This window comes from Anastrepha obliqua, chromosome 4 (assembly GCF_027943255.1).
Source record: "Anastrepha obliqua isolate idAnaObli1 chromosome 4, idAnaObli1_1.0, whole genome shotgun sequence".
In the NCBI taxonomy this organism is placed as follows: Eukaryota; Metazoa; Arthropoda; class Insecta; order Diptera; family Tephritidae; genus Anastrepha; species Anastrepha obliqua.
Window position 1 is genome coordinate 106,193,156 of NC_072895.1, and position 16,143 is coordinate 106,209,298.

Here is a 16,143-nt window from a genome sequence, read left to right on the forward strand (position 1 = left end):
TTTTACGGTACTTTTTTCTCATCTCATAACGCTGCCAATTTGTATCAATACACTCGCTGATATGAAATTTGATGTTGGTGCCACAAATTCTGTCGATTGTTGATTTGCTTGTTTGCTTAGAATTTTTCTAGGTTTGCTATTTATTCGCCAAGTCACTGCCACAGTTAGGCAAACAAGTTTTATTACAGTAATTTTTTTTCAATATTCACAATGTGAACATTTTTTCGCTTTTTTTCTATGAAAATGTAGTTTTTAGTATAATAATTCGAAGTTACACGCCAATTTGAAAAGGCGTTTCGGAGTGCTTGAAAGTAAAAGGCCGGAGCGGAAACGCGTTTTTCTCAAAATGGTGTTTTCAAAGTCGGAGACCAACATTACTCGAAAACGGCTATACCGAATAGTCTCAAATTTTAATTTTTTTAAATATAATTTATTTTTTACTAATTAATCGAAGATTTTTTCTCACCAATAAACATTTTTTTTATGAACAATTTATGGCCGGAATCGGATGATATTGATCTGGACAAAGTTTATTTTCAACAAGACGGCGCTACGTGCCATACAAGCAACGAAACCATTAATCTTTTACGGGAAAAGTTTCCGGACCGTGTTATCTCTCGAAGAGGTGATCACAATTGGCCACCGAGATTTTGTGATTTAAGACCTTGTGACTTTTTTCTTTGGCCCCACGTGAAAGAGAAGGTCTACGCCAACAGCCCAGGGTCGATTCAATACCTCAAAGATGGAACTCGTGAGGCTATCGAGGACGTAAGGCAGCCATTTCGCAACTCGGTTATGGAAAATTTCATGAAAAGGATATTGTCCTGTAAACGTGGTCATGGTGGTCATTTGCCTGATGTTATTTTCCAATACTAACGGCATACCTTCCTCTTTATAATGCAATAAACATCCGTTCATTTATATTAATAAATAGCTTTTTTCTTTGAATATCAAAATAACTCCTCTTATTGGAAAACCCTTTATTTTAAAAATCCTATGAAAGAAGTTCAGAGTCAGAAGATTGAAATTTTCAAAATTTGGTTCATTTTTTAATGTTGCTTATTTTTTAAAGCTCGAAATTTTCAAAATTTGAGGCATTTTTTTTATGTTACTCAAAGTTTGAAACGCAAAATATGTTACTTTGCTGTAATACATGTGTAAAAAGATTGCGGAAAAATGCAGTCTCAATTCAGATTACAAATTTGTGGTGAACTGTATGTTATGTGAATCATAGTCACTCTCAACCTAACCTGACCTAGGGCGACATGCGATGACTCCCCATAGTTGTTGGTTATTAAACCTCGTACTTACCCAACACATCAGCAAATGAGAAGAGCACATCACGTCTTAGCTGGATTTCGGATAGTTTCGAAAAAATAAATTGAAACTGAAATTGAAAAAAATTGGCGACATTGCGAATATTGCAAAAAGACTCATAGTGCCAAAACTTTTTCGACTCACTGTACGTATTTAGACATAGCAAATTTTACATTATTTTGCTTTTATGTTTGCACTGTTAAGACAAATATGTTGGCGACGTTTCCGGCATAAATAACCGGCATTAACCATACGAGTACAACCCTGTATAATTCATATATTGTACATTCATACGCACACACACAATTGAATACAAAGCAAATGAGTCGTAGTTGAGGAAGTGGTTCGTTAATTTTTATATGTCAGTGGCTAATAGTTAAGGGAGAACAACATGAAATGGTTCATTTGAAAGGTCTATATGTATGTGTGTCATAGTGTTTGCATAGGATTTTTCTGATATTTATTCATTGCGGTTTTAAAACAACTCGTGCGTACATTTGTGTTGTGTGTAAACAAATTGCTGTGTGGCCAGCCATAAAGGCTCCAATTTAGTTAGCAGGATTATTTTATTTTATTTTTTGCTTTTTGATTTCTATTTTTTTATTTTATCCTTTTTTTTAAATTATTTTCCTTCAAAAATATTAGTCAGCAGGTTTTAATGCGGTTGCTAATTCCAAAACAATCTCTTGATTAGACGTGCGCTGAAGTAGTAGATGACCTCTGTGAAGCTTAAAGCGCTGCAACCCAGAAAGAAGCCAATGAGGCCGCCAATATAAACTGCAAACGAAATGAAGGATAAAGATAAATAAAATACAAGTAAATAAATATTTGTTTTTGTTTTTTATAAGCCAATATAATATTTTCTTAGTTACACTGGAAATTTATTTTGCTCCGCTGAAGCGAAGCTTTCAGGGATTACTAAGCCTCGATGCTGATTATTGATGACTAATTGCTACCGCGCCGATCACTGGGCGCAGTTATCCCGGTATCGCAGAACTGTGGAGTTCCGCGGAAGCTCAGTTACAGGCTACCGGACGCGTCACAGGCTGTGATACAGATAGTGATACGGCCTTCAGATACCAAGGGTTGCTGTGAATAAGTATTATTTACAAATAAGCAGTACCGAACAAGCAGCGGCTAGGAATAATGGGTGTGAGCGGTCTTGCTTTGGTGTGAGGCAAGCCCTTTAAAAAACCCACAACGCCCAACAGTTGCTACTGACAAGACGAACAAAGGCCGCCTTCAAATTAGCAGTCTACCTAATTCTACAAGGCAGCGTCTGTCTTCTTGTGAGGAGCGGCTCAAACAAGATGTGTCTCGTAGCGAGCGGGTGTCTCTTGGAAATGCTATTCCTCGCAAGCTGTACCACGAGGCAGCCTCATCCCGACGATAGAGATTCTGGGCTAACAACCATTACTCCGAAATCACATTGTTACTGAAACCAGAAAATGCCTGACCCACAGGCTCGGCTATTAATGAAAAAATAGAGGAAAAATTGGAAGTTTTGCAAATATGGCAAAAAAATTTTCCACGAATATTTGAAACAAAAAATAAACTAGAAATTGTTTGAAAAATTTTAAATAACAAAAGTTTTTTGTTAAAAAAAACTAATATTAAAAATATTGGAAAAAAATGATATAAAAAATTTGTTTTTAAACAATTTATTTTTTGTTAAAATTTTTTTTTTTGTAAAAAAAAAATGTAATACCAAAAATTGTAATACATCTCTGTGTGACTTTTAATATTATATTTCTTTTGTGAAAAAAATTTATTACTATTCCATTTAAAAAAAAAAAAATTTTGTTTCACTTTTAAATAAAAAGAGAACAATCTCTTTAATTTTGAATTTAAACAATTTTTTGTTTTTTCTTTTAATTTTTTTTTTTCGTGAAGGAATTCAATATTAAATTTTAATATTATAAATAAAGTTATATTAAATATTAATTATTAAATATTATTTGTTTTTATTAAATTTAAATATAAATTTTGTTTATTTTTGTTTGATATTAAAACTTTTTTTATTAAATTTTTTATTAAAATTTTATGTAAAAAATTAATACCAAAGAATGTTTTTTGACGTGATAACGTCTTATAATTCGATTTAACAGGCTGCACGCACGAAAAAATGTGTCGTTACCTTGCTCATTAGTGTTACCTTGCTCTTTAGTGTTACCTTGCTCATTAGTGTTACCTTGCTCATTAGTGTTACCTTGCTCATATGTAGTTACCTTACTCATTAGTGTTACCTTGCTCATTAGTGTAACCTTGCTCATATGTAGTTACTTTGCTCATTGCCGTTACCTTGCTCATTTGTCGTTACCTTGCTTATTGCATTGAATGAACTGCAAGCGAAAGCACGGAACGAACGACAAAGCAAACAAAGCAAACGAACGGCAACGTTCGACATCTTGCTCTCTCCTATTTAAGTGAGCATATATATGTATGTATATGCGCATATGTACATACATATATAAATTCACGTATTTGTATTTGCATATGCCTTCTTATTGATTATTATTAATTTGATTCACTTGAAGAATTTAAAATAAAACCAAGTTTGTTAATAATACCTGCTGTTTTAATGTTATTATTATTAATTTTTTTATTATATATGAAGGAAAAAATGTATGGTAATATTTACCATATATCTTATAAGATATGTTGTCTATACTAATATTATAAAGAGGAAAACTTTGTTTGTTTGTAATGAAGAGGCTCAAAAACTACTGGACCGATTGTAAAAATTCTTTCACCATTCGAAAGCTACATCCTCCACGAGTAACATGGATTATATTTTATTTTGGAAATAGGGCTCGAGATATAGGTCAAAACGTGGACCCGGGTAACCTTCGGATGTGTATGTACAATATGGGTATCAAATGGAAGCTGTTGGTGAATGCTTTAGTCCGGAGTATTTTTCATGCCGCTCCGTGACTAGGGTCTCGAGATAGAGACTAAAACGTGGACCCTAGAATGTGTTTGTACAATATGGATATCAAATTGAAGCTGTTGGTGAATGCTTTAGTACAGAGACCCGGGTAACCTTCGGACGTGTATGTGCAATCTGGGTATCAAATGAAAGCTGTTGGTGAATGCTTTATGATATGTTATGTTATGTTATGTTATGTTATGTTATGTTATGTTATGTTATGTTATGTTATGTTATGTTATGTTATGTTATGTTATGTTATGTTATGTTATGTTATGTTATGTTATGTTATGTTATGTTATGTTATGTTATGTTATGTTATGTTATGTTATGTTATGTTATGTTATGTTATGTTATGTTATGTTATGTTATGTTATGTTATGTTATGTTATGTTATGTTATGTTATGTTATGTTATGTTATGTTATGTTATGTTATGTTATGTTATGTTATGTTATGTTATGTTATGTTATGTTATGTTAAGTTATGTTATCTTATGTTATGTTATGTTATGTTATGTTATGTTATGTTATGTTATGTTATGTTATGTTATGTTATGTTATGTTATGTTATGTTATGTTATGTTATGTTATGTTATGTTATGTTATGTTATGTTATGTTATGTTATGTTATGTTATGTTATGTTATGTTATGTTATGTTATGTTATGTTATGTTATGTTATGTTATGTTATGTTATGTTATGTTATGTTATGTTATGTTATGTTATGTTATGTTATGTTATGTTATGTTATGTTATGTTATGTTATGTTATGTTATGTTATGTTATGTTATGTTAAAATATATTATGTTATGTTAGTGTTAACTCATTCTCTATATCCATACAAAATATCTATCAAACAAATAAAATTAAAATTTTCTTTTGAAAAATGCAACCATTCAATCAGTATTTTCTTATGACGTTATCACGTTGTTAAACTATCGTCAGTAAACCGACTTTACAGACAACCTCTTTTTTTAGATTTAAATAAACTGTACAATTTTATTTTTAAATCAAATTTTTTTCCCCTGAATATTTGAAATAAAAAATAAATTGTAAATTCCAGCCGAAAGCCTCCGATGCTAGCGCTGCACTACTTTCAGTTTGTATAATAATTTTATTGTTATGTAAACCTTTATAAAATAAAAAAAAATAAATAAATTGTAAATTGTTATTATTATATTGATATAAATGAACTGTACAATTTTATTTCTAAATTACATTTCTTTCCCCTGAATATTTGAAATAAAAAAAAAAATTTTTTTTGTAAAAAAAAATTGATATTAAAAAAAAATTATATAAAAAAATTGTTTTTAAAAAATTTATTTTTTATTAACAAATTTTTGTTTTGTAAAATTGTAATGCATATTATTATTTTGGGGAAAAAATTTATTAATATTTTTAATATTTATCACATTTAAAAAAAAAATAAAATTAAATTAAATTTAAAAAAAATTGTTTAAACAATTTTAAATAAAATTAGAACAAGGTTTTTTAATTTTTAGTTACAAATTTTTTTTTAAAGTATTTTTTTGTGAAAAAATTTAATATTAAATTTTAATATTATAAATATAATAATGTGATATTAAACTTTTTTTTTTAATTTTAATTTGATATTAAAACTTTTTTTTATTAAATTTTTTGAAAAAAGTAATACTAAAAAAATGTTTTTTAGATTTAAATAATCTAAAAAATTCTATTTTTAAATTTTAATTGTTTTTAAAGACAATTTTTTAAGGTGTACTTTAGTCTAGAATATATTCGTATATCACTAACATAATCAAATTCTTTTCACGTCCCCAGTTACGTCAGGCAATTAGCGGATTCCTTCACACTCGCTGAGAACCGTTTAACGGTCTGATCTGGCCAGACCTCTAAAATCTTTTCACCATGAGTAGAATTGATATAGGTATTTAAAAAATTGTTTATAGGGAGTTTTTTGAAACAAGTTAACTCAGCCTGATTATATTTTCTTTGATTTTTGAGAACCAGGATCCAAACTACAATTTGCCGAAAGTTCTTACTTACTTTACATGGTATTTTTTTCTGGGTAACATTTTACGAGACTAACACGCTTCTCAAAATGGGTTCAGAAGATGAGGCATGGCACTTTCAGATACTGTTATGACATAAGAAGATCGAAAGATGTTACATAACCTTAAATACAGCCGAAAAAGCTGATATTTGTAGGCATATTTTGATTATGGATTATTCTGAGTTCAGATTCCTATACAGTACGTCAAAAACCTGCGGAAAAATGCAGTCTCAATCCTACTTCTAAATTTATGGTGACTTGTATAATTGACCCTAGTTTTATGTGAACCACAAATATTGCGTTTTCTACACTTTCTTGGCCAGTTTCAGCCTAACCTAATCTAGAGGGACTTTCGATTTCTTGATTTCTATAGTTGTTGGATATTAAACTGCCTACTTACCCAACACATCCGCAAACGAGAAGAGCACATCGCGCCTTAGCTGCATTTTCGGATAGTCTATAATACCCCACTGAAGATTCGCGCCTAAAAACCAAATCCTGGAACGCTGGAAAGATACAACGATGAGCAATCTCGGATATATGAAACTATGCAACAGATTTTTGGAGTAAGTAATGAAGCCAAAAGTAATATAAAATGAACGAAAATTTAAGATCTGGATTTTGAATTAGGATTAGGTTAGAATGTGAAGCACAAAAATGTTAAAATACAAGATTTGGCAGATTAAAGTGAAAAAATGCGCATTTCTTTGCCGTGATGTGAATGTAGATGATGTGCGTGAAAACACTAAGAAGGGAATGTCAAAATTACGAAGCTCTTTAAACACAAAAAAAGTTAGGTTGGGTTAATGTGAATAAGAAAATATCGAAAATAAAGAAAAAGGTCGTTGGTAAACACAAAAATATAAACCAACATTTGCAACACAACAGCTGATTCTGTCAAACTTACTGAGGACCAAGTAGCAGCCCACAGAAGGCGCAACATTGATAGAAATCCAAACTCACACAAGGTTTTGTTTGGTCTCAATCGACGACTTAATTTCCCATTGTGAATAAAGTGTTTCCTTGAAGAGCACGAAACTCGAAAGTAAAAGCTTTATTCCAAACTGGATATCGCCAGTTTGGCACTAAAGTATTATAAGCTCGAAGTGAAGCGAAATACAAGGTTGGTTTTAATCTCAATCAGTGGTATAATTTCCCACTGTGGTTATGCTCTGTAAATACAGTGTTCCCTTGAAGGTCAACTAACCAGGATGCACATACCTCAAATGAGTATTAAATTAAGTTAAACTCCTCAGTTAAGGAGGATGGTTCCATATGTAGAAGTCCACGCAAGTGGGGAAAGTTACTGATCGCCATTCACTTGTGAGTGGCCAGGATTCTTCTTCTGCATATGGTTGAAGCAGCTCACAACTTCCGGGATTAGCCCAAGTATCCTCTGGGTAACTTCCGAACACCCGTTCGGGAGTGAGCTAAAGTGAGAAGGCGAAACATTCCAGGATAGCTGGTTGTGCGCTGGGTTTGGGACCCGCCACTGAAAACCCGAACAGCGAAAAGTGAACATTTAACTACGCAAAGAATGTTCGACATCGAAAAGCTGCAATCACAACAGACTGCCAGAAGATTCGCCACTCGACTCTCACTCCTGCTCTCAGAGAGTACTGCCCAACAAACCGGCATGCATGAACAATAGAGCAACATTTCTCGTTCTCTACGTAACGCCACCGAAGAAGAAATCGGATTCCGGCGAGCCCGAAAAAACAGTTGGTACTACAAGGAATGTCATGCTGCTTATAGAGCCACGCTGCGATCAGGCGCAACGCGAGCCATGTGGGATCGCTACAGAGAGCTAAGAAAGGAAGAGAGACGTATTATATGACAGAAGAAACGAGAGGCCGAAATACGTGGTAAGGTGCATGCATCAGCTTCTATGCAAAATATGGTCGGATGAAAACATGCCTGCCGATTGGAATTTAAGTGTGCTCTGCCCAATCCATAAGAAGGGCGATCCTGCAATTTGTGCCAATTACCGCGGGATTAGTCTTCTAAATATCGCCTATAAAGTTCTAGCGAGCGTATTGTGTGAGAGGCTGAAGCCCACCGTCAACCAACTGATTGGACCTTATCAGTGTGGCTTTAGACCTGGAAAGTCTACCATCGACCAAATATTCACAATACGCCAAATCTTGGAAAAGACCCATGAAAGGAGAATCGACACACACCATCTTTTCGTCGCCTTCAAAGCTGCATTCGAAAAAAAGTTTCCTGTATGCTGCGATGTCTGAATTTGGTATCCCCGCAAAACTAATAAACCAGCAGCGCCGTCAGAATTGGGAAGGACCTCTCCGAGCCGTTTGATACAAAACGAGGTTTCAGACAGGATGACTCGCTGTCGTGTGACTTCTTTAACCTAATGTTGGAGAGGATTGTACGAGCCGCAGAACTTAATCGCTCAGGCACAATATTTTATAAGAGCGTACAATTCTTGGCGTATGCCGATGATATCGATATCATCGGTCTTAACAACCGCGCTGTTAGTTCTGCCTTCTCCAAACTGGATAAAGAGGCAAAGCGAATGGGTCTGGTGGTGAACGAGGACAAAACGAAGTACCTGCTGTCATCAAACGAACAGTCGGTGCACTCGCGTATCGGCACCCACGTCACTGTTGACAGTTATGATTTCGAGGTTGTAAAGGACTTCGTTTATTTAGGAACCAGCATTAACACCGATAACAATGTCAGCCTTGAAATCCAACGTAGAATCTCTCTTGCCAACAAGTGCTACTTTGGACTAAGTAGGCAATTAAGTAGTAAAGTACTCTCTCGACGAACAAAACTAACACTCTACAAGACTCTCAACATGCCCGTCCTTACATATGGCGCAGAAGCTTGAACGATAACAACAACATGAAGCGACGCTTGGAGTGTTTGAGAGAAAGATTCTGCGTAAGATTTTTAGACCTTTGCACGTTCGCAACGGCGAATATCGCAGGCGATGGAGCGATGAGCTGTATAAGCTTTCCGACGACATACATAGACATAGCGCAGCGAACAAAGATCCAGCGGCTACTTTGGCTAGGTCATATCGTCCGAATGGATACTAACGCTCTGGCTCTGAAAGTATTCGATGCGGTACTAGCTGGTGGTAGCAGAGGAAGAGGAAGACCTCCTTTGCGTTGGGAAGATCAGATGGAGGAGAACGAGAAAGAAATGACTGGTGCGCTTTGTTAAACTCGGCCAAATTCGCGTAAGCAGTTATCGCGCCAATTAAGAAGAGGAGAAGAGAACCCCTCAGTTAAACCACCTTCCAGGCTAGTCAAAACTATATTGCTGACAGATGCACTGCACCTAAACTTTATAAATTTTATAAATGCTCTCATGCTGACTCTAAGAGTTTAAGTTTCTGCCAATTGCTACAATTTTTATTCGCACACATTTTTCTACGACAGTTGCACAAAAAAAGAACAAAAAATATTTCCAACTACGACTATCAATTTCGAAGAAAAATATTTTCCTTTTACGGTGCTTTATATGCTTATTCCCCACTCTCACCGAAGGATACTCGCTATTCACAATCCAAAAAAAAAAAACAAATAACAAAAACCAAACCAATAACAGTTAACAATAATACTGGCAAAATTTTCAATATTGTCGCATTGCGAATATACTGAGCATTACTCGCTAGAATCCGTTACAACACATTGTCACTTTGTACAAAAATATGTAAAAGAGGGAGAGAGAGAAAAAAAAACACGCCAGATTTTTGGGGAAAAAGTGAATAAGAGCAAAAATATTTTTATCGTCAATAATTCGGCATACAAATTGTGGCAGTAACAGCAGGAAATGCTGGTAACAGAACCATTCCATACTACCAACAATGCTGCCAAATGTGTGGCAATGCACTGCTGCGAGAGCGACGGATGTGCATTTGAGGAAGTCAGCATTGGCGGCAACAGCAGTCCCGCAGCGCCTGCATGTGCATTGATTTTCAACATTACTATTGCAGTAAAACGGTACTTGCTGCTAACTGTATGCTTGAATACGAGTGCGTACAATAGTTGATGCTATTGTCAGCTTGTGAATCGCTTCATAAGCAATTGTTGCTCAGCTGAAAAATGACACATTGCGCACTGATAGCTGGCACGATGATGCAGCTCTGGCGGTGCCTGCAGCAGGATACTCGTACAATGGCGTATGTGGCATACTGGCGCTTATTCATATGTACATCGTTAATATAATACTTACATCCTAAATATTTATATGTGTGCTTCGGTGTGTGTGTGTGTGGTATGAAAAATTTGTGTGCAGATTTCATAAAAAGGAAATATGAAATCATTTACGGTACTTACATAGGATTGCACAAAGAAATTGGAGTCATCGCAATTTGACAAGCAATGACAATCGATTTTATACCGGCTGGACTTGAGCGAGATGATTTCTCCTGAAATCAGAGAAGAATAGAAAAGTGAATTAGAGGATAAAAACTTGTCAGTATTGTATAAAAAATAGTAAGAAGAAAAAAGCTGAAAGGGGAAGGAAAAAGCAATTCTGTGAGTTTAAAGTTTTCATTTACCTCAACTATTTCTATTATTCACAAAAAATTTCATATGCACAGAAAGGCGAATCTATTAAAGGTGGTGTTGGTAAATCAGCTGATTTGTTTTTGTTTCTTTTGCCGTGTTCATGTGGCTGTCAGCTCAGAATGAAACAAGGCGAATTCATCATTTGTTTACTAGTTTCCCAATACTTTGCTTTGACAATCAAACATACAGAACATTGTTGTTGGTATATGCCACCACACTTAATGTATGCGCCTTGCAACAGCCTCAATTTTTCAATTTCTTACCAATTTACATTTTTAAAGGATTAAATTCTTAATATTAAATTGAAAATTGAGATCATCTAAAGGGTGGTTAGAGTTCAAGGGCCGATGTTGAATGTGAACCACACCTACACGTCAAGATTTTTTCTGCATGAATGATAATCCAAGAGTAATTGCCGAAAAACCAATGCACCCACAAAGAGTGACTGTTTGGCGCGGTTTATGGCCGGCGGCATCATTGGGCCGTATTTTTTCCAAAATGAGGCCGGTCAGGCAGTTACTGATAACGAACTTTTTATGGCCCGAATCGGAAGATATGGATGTGTACGGTATGTGGTTTCAACAGAACGGTGCCACTTGTCACACAGCTAACGAAACAATGGCTCTTTTGCGTGAAAAATTTGATGGACGAATAATCTCACGTCGCGGCGATGTCAATTGGCCGCCAAGATCATGTGATTTGACACCGTTGGACTTCTTTCTTTGGGGTTATTTGAAAAAAAAAGGTATACGTCGATAAGCCAGCAACAATTAAAGAGCTAAAGGATGAGATAATTCGGCACATTAACGGCATAGAACCTCAATTATGCCTCAGCGTCATCGAAAATTTGGACCATCGGATGGAGGTGTGCCACCGAAGCCGCGGCGGCCATTTGACCAATATTTTGTTCTATGCGTAATTGAGCCGTACCAGTATTATCATAATAAAGAGAAATGACAATAATTTCTTAAAAAAATTCTAGTTTATTTAAAATCAACACCGGCTTTTGAAACTTAACCACCATTTATAATATTTACTTGGGTGTGTAACAGGGCGAACAATGATATTTCAGTAGAAAAAAGTCAATTCCTCGCCCATTTAATGATGCAGTTTTAAAGGGAAATGCCTGACTGGGTAAGGTTAGGCTAGATTTCGATGGTTTGCTGGAAAATTAATGGTACGACTTCAGTTAATTGAAAGGGAGCGCAACGCCCAGCAGCAAGTTGCAAGTACCACATGGAGATGAACTGTTTCTGGACATGACGACGACAAACGCCGACATCATTTGAGTTAATCACTCACAATAACATCAGACAGAAGACAAGACGATAGCTCGTAAAAACTGCGTTATCTCAAATTTTCCGATGTTTCACTTCCTTCAGAACCATCTATGAAACAGTTGGAGGAGTGGATACTATCGCTGGAGCAAGATCTCCATATGTCCACAAGAGAGGAACCTGGACGCAGTTACCTGGTTGAGTCAATAGACATAAACGCTGCTTCAACTTGATGAAATGCTTACAGCGGTCTCAGAGTGGAAATCAGACGAGGAGAAGAAATGTTGCTGTGCTAGTGGGAGCTTGCTCCACATACGATTGGTGTGACGGCTCCTTTGATGATGTTTCAGACGTTAACCATTTCAGACATTAATATTTCGTTGGTTGCCACTTTCCACAAGAGTGCAGTGGGACTCACTGATACCACTAGTTTGGACTCAAATCCCTCCTATAATTCCTAATGTGGTGAAATCGCTGTGTCCCTCGGATAAACTATAAACTACTGTGCATGCCTATGGATTCCATGTCAGCGAGATATCCACACAAGTACGTAAGGGCTTAGACAGCGATATCACATTCTGGGAAGTGGCAGATGAAGTGTTCTCCACATCCTCCTCTTTCCTGCAGCTGCGACGAAGACATTAGAGGAAAGCCCCATATGTTTCCCATGTGCTCCCACTAGACAGTGCCCGGTGATGATACCAACTTCTGTACTAATGAAAGATCGCTTTAGATTGGTAAGGAACATAGCTCTGTGCTCATTCTTTCAAGACCAGAATTGTCTAATTTCGCACAAGTCGGCACAAGTAGGCTCCATGATTCATCTACTGTTGGCTTGCGCAATGGAGCTCGACCTAATCCAGAGCAAGCTCGAGGATTAAGGGATACCCACATATTGCGCAGAATTCAATGGTTTAAGATCAGTAGACTTCCTAGCCAATCTCCAGGAATGTCTCTGTGTACAAGAACCGAGAAAACATTCGTGGTGCACCTTTTAGACAGCTCATTTCAATTAGCTCTAGATTCGATTGCATCTTTTTATAAAGCACTGTCGGGCTGTAGAGATTTTATTTTTATAGATATAATTTTCCGCTGAAACCAAATGTGAACCCATAATGCGACTATAGAAGTGGAACAGAGAGTTTTTGAGCTTTCGAAAAAGGTAGGTATGTTAGGTGAAATGGTTGAAGTACCTGTCTGGCTGCCCCCAAGTAGGACTAAAGCGCTTTTCAGATCTGCAACGTGCAGATATCTACAGCCAACCATATCTGTTTATGTAATTTAGAAGGTTGATAGGATCTGGGTTGCTGTACTGCCTCAGATTATTGAAAAATGGAGCACCCAGTGACTAAAGTCTAATAATAGTCTAATAAATTTTCATATCTTCGTCTTTAGTGAACTGCCCTTTTCGATGGAACGCTCCTAAGAGCCGCAGTATGCCAATTCATCACTCAGTTCGTTGCTTTGAACACCACAGTAAACCGCCAGTAACAGAAGTTTAAGCTCAACTGCAACCTGATACTAAAGACTAAAAAGCCTTTGAGCCCGACGAAGTCAGCCAGCTTTCGTTCTTTACCGAAGTTTCTTCCGTTATCTAGAAACCACCGTTAACACCGATAATAATGCCTTGAGATCCAACGGAGAGACTCTCTTGCCAACAAGTGCTACTTTGGACTAAGTGGGCAAATAGTAGTAAAATCCTCTCTTGACGAACAAAACTAACACTCTTTAGACGATGAGCATAACTGACGAGGCGTCCCTTGTAGTGTTTGAGAAAAAGATTCTGCGAAAGATTTTTGGGTCTACCTTCTACTCAAATATGAGCGAGACGTTATCAATAAAACGGTCCGAGGATGACATATGGCAAAAATAAATTTTTTGTTTTTTGGTAGGACTGTTATAAGCTTACATGACAAATTTCAGCGTGATATGTCACATAGTTTGTTTTCTGTGCTACTGTAAACAAGTCAAGCTCGAGTGTGCTCTCGAATTCTCTTTTATGACTTCAATTGTCTCAAAATGTTTTCCACGGAGCGGCAACTTGAGCTTGGGAAACAGGAAATAGTCACATAGGGCCATATCAGGCGAATACGGTGCTTGCGGAACGATATTAACATTATTTTTGTTCAAATAATCGCGAACAAGACGTGATGTGTGAGCTGGTGCATTATCGTGATGCAAGAACCATGATTTGTTGTCCCACAATTCCTTCCTTTTAAGACGAATGTTCTCGCGCAAACGCTATAAAACGTCTAAATAATATTCAGCGTTAACTGATCGGTCTTGCGGAAGGAACTCCGAGTGCACCACACCTTCGTAATCGAAAAAACAGTCAGCATAACCTTAATTTTTGAGCGACTTTGGCGTGGTTTTTTGGGTTGGTGTACGGCCCTCTTTGAACGATTTGTACCACTGGAAAACATGTGCACGCGATAGAGCAGAGTCCCCATAGGTTGTCTGCAACATTTTTAAGGCGTCTGAAGCCGAAATTTTGTTGGAATAACAAAATTTCAAACAAATTCTTAGTTCAACTTGAATTTCCATCGTTAAATTCGAAGAACACACTCAAGCTTGACTTGTTTACAGTAGCACAGAAAACAAACTATGTGGCATATCACGCTGAAATTTGCCATGTAAGCTTATAACAGTCCTACCAAAAAACAAGAAATTTATTTTTACCCTATGTCATCCTCGGACCGTTTTATTGATAACGTCTCGTTCATATTTGAGTAGAAGGTATGCACCTTAGCAACGGCGAGTATTGCAGGCGATGGAACAAGGAGTTGTATGAGCTTTACGACGTCATAGACATAGCGCAGGGAATAAAGATTCAGCAACTTCGTTGGCTGGGTCATGCCGTCGTCCGAATGGATACAGACACTCTGGCTCTGAAAGTATTCGATACGGTACCAGACGGTGGTAGCAGATGAAGAGGAAAACCTCCTTGCGTTAGAAAGCTGAGGTAAAGAAGGTCTTGGCGTTTCCAACTGGCGCCGGTTAGCACGCGTAAGCGTTTGTCGCGCCAATCAAGACGGAGAAGAAGAAGAAGGTTGAATTTTATCAAAGCTCTTCTTCTTACCCAATTTGACATGGAATATAGAAGCGACCTTTGGTTCCGTCGTCATTCTTTTCCATCGGGGTGTGAGGGCATATGCGTGGGACGCTAAACCATCTCGTTTCAATGCGGGCTGTAGAGCTTACGGAAGTACTTGATGGTAAAGTATTTTTCCTATCACATAGTCGATACCGAATCCGCGACCTCTCACAAGACCGTTTCAGTGATGTCGCAAAGATCGTCGTTATTTTTACGTTGCCTGATTCATAGTTTACGTCTCTTAGGGGCGGTGATCAGTCCGTGATGATTTGCACTTACGATGATGTCACCCAGCTAGAGAGAGCTACCTTCTCATTTAAGGGATGAGAGATTCTAGTTGTATGCCATCTAGATTATAAGGTAAGATTTGACCCTCACCCCCAGGTGCTTCCCATGTGACTAACTCAACTAGCACATGGTGGCTTAATAATACCAAAACTCTACAGTATTCTAATTAGTCGAATTATTTTGACTCTGTAATAAATTTACTCAGATCGCCTATTGGTATGCGAGTAGTTTCCAGCTTCTCGTCCAACGGATAGCGATGGCTGATTCTGTAATGTCCAAATAGTTTTCGTTGCTACTCAGAGGATACTTGACAAAAGCCGAAAGATGTGAGCAGTTTGAACCGCTTACAAAAGACCAAAAATAATTTCAGGCTACTTCCAGTGAAAATGTTTCTCTTATGTGAACAAAGCCATATTAAAAATTGTATACTCTTTAAAACTCCCAGCATCAAATGTGCCAGTTGTGCACACAAAATTGGGCCAAACTAAATCCACCTGCATTCCATTAAACTGACTCACAAAGAAAAAAAAACAAACTCTCAGAACTCAGGTTAAATATTTACTGGCCAAAAATTTTAAAATTCCATTAAAAATTTCCTCTAAATCGCCCCGGGAGGCAAAAAATTCTAATCAGTCTCAACTCACTATTGGCACTTTAGCATTTT

At 36.7% G+C, this 16,143-nt stretch overlaps 1 protein-coding gene across 1 annotated transcript in view; it reads right to left on the reverse strand.

Moving 5' to 3' along the window:
- Positions 1-1,984: 1,984 nt before the first annotated feature.
- The window catches only part of LOC129244327 (sodium channel protein Nach), a 63,253-nt gene continuing 49,094 nt past the window's right edge, over positions 1,985-16,143 (reverse strand). The window contains exons 7-9 of the mRNA XM_054881945.1: positions 10,587-10,678; positions 6,680-6,785; positions 1,985-2,094 (exon numbers count right to left, since the gene is read on the reverse strand). Of these exons, the coding sequence (XP_054737920.1) occupies positions 1,985-2,094; positions 6,680-6,785; positions 10,587-10,678 (308 nt within the window). The remainder of the gene's footprint in view (positions 2,095-6,679; positions 6,786-10,586; positions 10,679-16,143) is intronic.